General features: G+C 41.1%; 1 protein-coding gene across 1 annotated transcript in view; it reads left to right on the top strand.

The window, feature by feature from the left end:
• Positions 1 to 2,435, top strand: part of LOC117935193 (endothelin-1 receptor-like) — a 9,926-nt gene that overhangs the window by 1,099 nt on the left and 6,392 nt on the right. Inside the window, exons 3-4 of the mRNA XM_034857331.1 lie at positions 428 to 626; positions 2,193 to 2,345. Coding sequence (XP_034713222.1) covers positions 428 to 626; positions 2,193 to 2,345 — 352 coding nt within the window. The remainder of the gene's footprint in view (positions 1 to 427; positions 627 to 2,192; positions 2,346 to 2,435) is intronic.

The raw sequence follows: 2,435 nt of genomic DNA, 5'->3' as shown, positions 1-2,435 counted from the left end.
ATCTTTTTTTCCACACTTTTTTGATGCTTTCCACACTTACTTCCACACTACTTGTGACGTGTTTGACTATTTGTACTTTTTTGATGTTTTTTTAACGCTGTCAACGTTAAGGCTTTTTTGCAATTTTTCTTCCCACTTTTATAACGTTTTCTAAAATGCTTTTGACGCTTTGCACACTTTTTTTATGCTTTTTAAACACTTTTTTTAACTCTTTCAACTTGAAAAGAAAAGAGTCGTAATTGCTGCTTCAACAAATGACCTACGGGGGCGTTTTTCGGGGGACGAGACTCTCACAAACTACTACTTTTTATCCCTTCGCTCACACCATTATTGCATGTTTTTAGAAGCTGTTTCATTCAGTGTCCTACATGTCACTACTTTGAGTTTGTGTGTCAGTATGTAACTAAAAACGTACCCGTGTGCCCAGGTATCGTGCGGTGGCGTCCTGGTCCCGGGTGCAGGGCAACGGCGTTCCCACGGTAACGGCGATGGAGATCGTGGCGATCTGGCTGCTGTCCCTGACGCTGGCCGTGCCCGAGGCCATCGGCTTCAACATGGTCAGCTTCGACTACAGGAACGTCACCATGACGACATGCATGCTGCAGGCCAAGACGCCCTTCATGACGGTGAGTGGTCCTGGCGTCTGTAGACCCCTCGTTGCGTTGTCAAAACGCCGGATAGGCAGGATAGGCAAAAGCTAGGGGCTAAAGGAGTAAAGATAAGTTAAAGATAATAATAAATAAATGACAACATTGTTGTTTCAACAAGTTCCAAAAACTTTGAAATAAAGCTGCCAATATTGTCTGAAAAATTTTGAATTGCTAGAAATGTTGAAAAAAAGCTAAAAAACATCAGAAAAAAAGGCCAGAAAAGTTAAAAAAAAACGTCAATAATGTAAAGATTTTTTTTTTTTTGTTGTTGAAAAAAAGGGATACAAATTATAAATGCCCCAAAAAATTGTCGAAAAAAATGTAAAACTGCCCAAAACTGCACCAATAACATCAGAAAAAAAAATTCAAAAAGTGACAAATGTCGAACTACTTTGGAAAAAAGTGACAAAAACATAGACAGTTAAAGGAATGGAGCGCCTAAATGTAAACGAGGTGTCGATGTGATACTGTGAGTTTGACCCTCCTGTCCTAAAGAGACATCTGTCCTCTTATAAAGACACTTTTAGAGACCTTTTATGTAATTACAGAGGCAAGGCAGCTTTATCTGTAGAGCACATTTTAGCAACAAGGCAAGTCAAAGTGCTTTACAGAAAAACAGTTAAACAGATAAAACACAAGGATCCTAAAAAAATAAACTACCTTCAGACTAGTTAGTCCAATCTAGTCTAGTGCTGCCTTTCGTGATCATCCTCAGTGTCTCTACCCTTCACGACTCTATTTTTAGAGACGTTACCTTTCGTCTCCTCGGACTCTTCTTCACACTAATTAAGCCGATCTAGCGCTGCCTTTCGTGTCTATTTTTGACGCTACACATTCCCACTTTTTTTTTAAAGTGCTACCGTTCGAGTCTGTCTTTCTCTGTGTTTCTCTGTATGAAACCCGAGAGATGCTTTCTAGAGACGTGAAGCTGTTTTCTAGATCCGCGGTCGGTGAAGAGTCTGACACTTACGAACAGGGACAGACGGCATCTGCAGACGCAGAACTCGGCAGATTTTAGCCAAATTTCAACCAAAAAAACCCTCTTATTAACGCATCTGCACCCCCAAGCAGAAATACGTTACACTGCATTTCTGCAGACTTTCATTCTGGATCACTGCTGTAACCGAAAAAGAAATAAGTAGATTTGTCGGGTTGACCGTTATCGATTCTCATGTTTTTACAGCTATAATAAAAAAGTCTTGAGTTTTGCTCTCGAACGTCCTCCAAGTTCCAGTTTCTCCAAGTTCCAGTTGCAGTTTACCGCAAATTCAAAATGTACAGTAAATCTCTGTAAATTAAATGTTTCTACCCATAATGCAATGTTTATCACAGTAATTAACCAGAAAAGAAAATGACGGTGATTTACTGGGCATTTTGTGGGAAGTAACTATAGAAATCACAGCAACGTCTAACAGTGTGTGTATTCCACTGTGTTACTCTGTAATTTTACATTGCACACTACTGTGTGTTAATATGTTTGATCTTGTGTGTTTTAGTTAAAGTATTTTGGGGTTTTTAATCTGGTTTTTCTTTGACTTCCAGTTCTACCGCGACGCGAAGGACTGGTGGCTGTTTGGGTTCTACTTCTGCGTCCCGGTGGCGTGCTCCGCCGTGTTCTACGGGCTGATGACCCGCGAGATGCTGCGGCACCAGAGAGGAAGTCTGAGGGTCGCACTGAGTGAACACCTGAAACAGGTACACACACACACACACACACGAACACACACAGAGACATACACAGAGACACACACACACACACACACACACACACACACGAACACACAC

This window comes from Etheostoma cragini, chromosome 19 (genome assembly GCF_013103735.1).
Source record: "Etheostoma cragini isolate CJK2018 chromosome 19, CSU_Ecrag_1.0, whole genome shotgun sequence".
Classification (NCBI taxonomy): domain Eukaryota; kingdom Metazoa; phylum Chordata; class Actinopteri; order Perciformes; family Percidae; genus Etheostoma; species Etheostoma cragini.
Note: the sequence above shows the minus strand (reverse complement) of the source record. Positions and strands in the feature narration are given on the sequence as shown.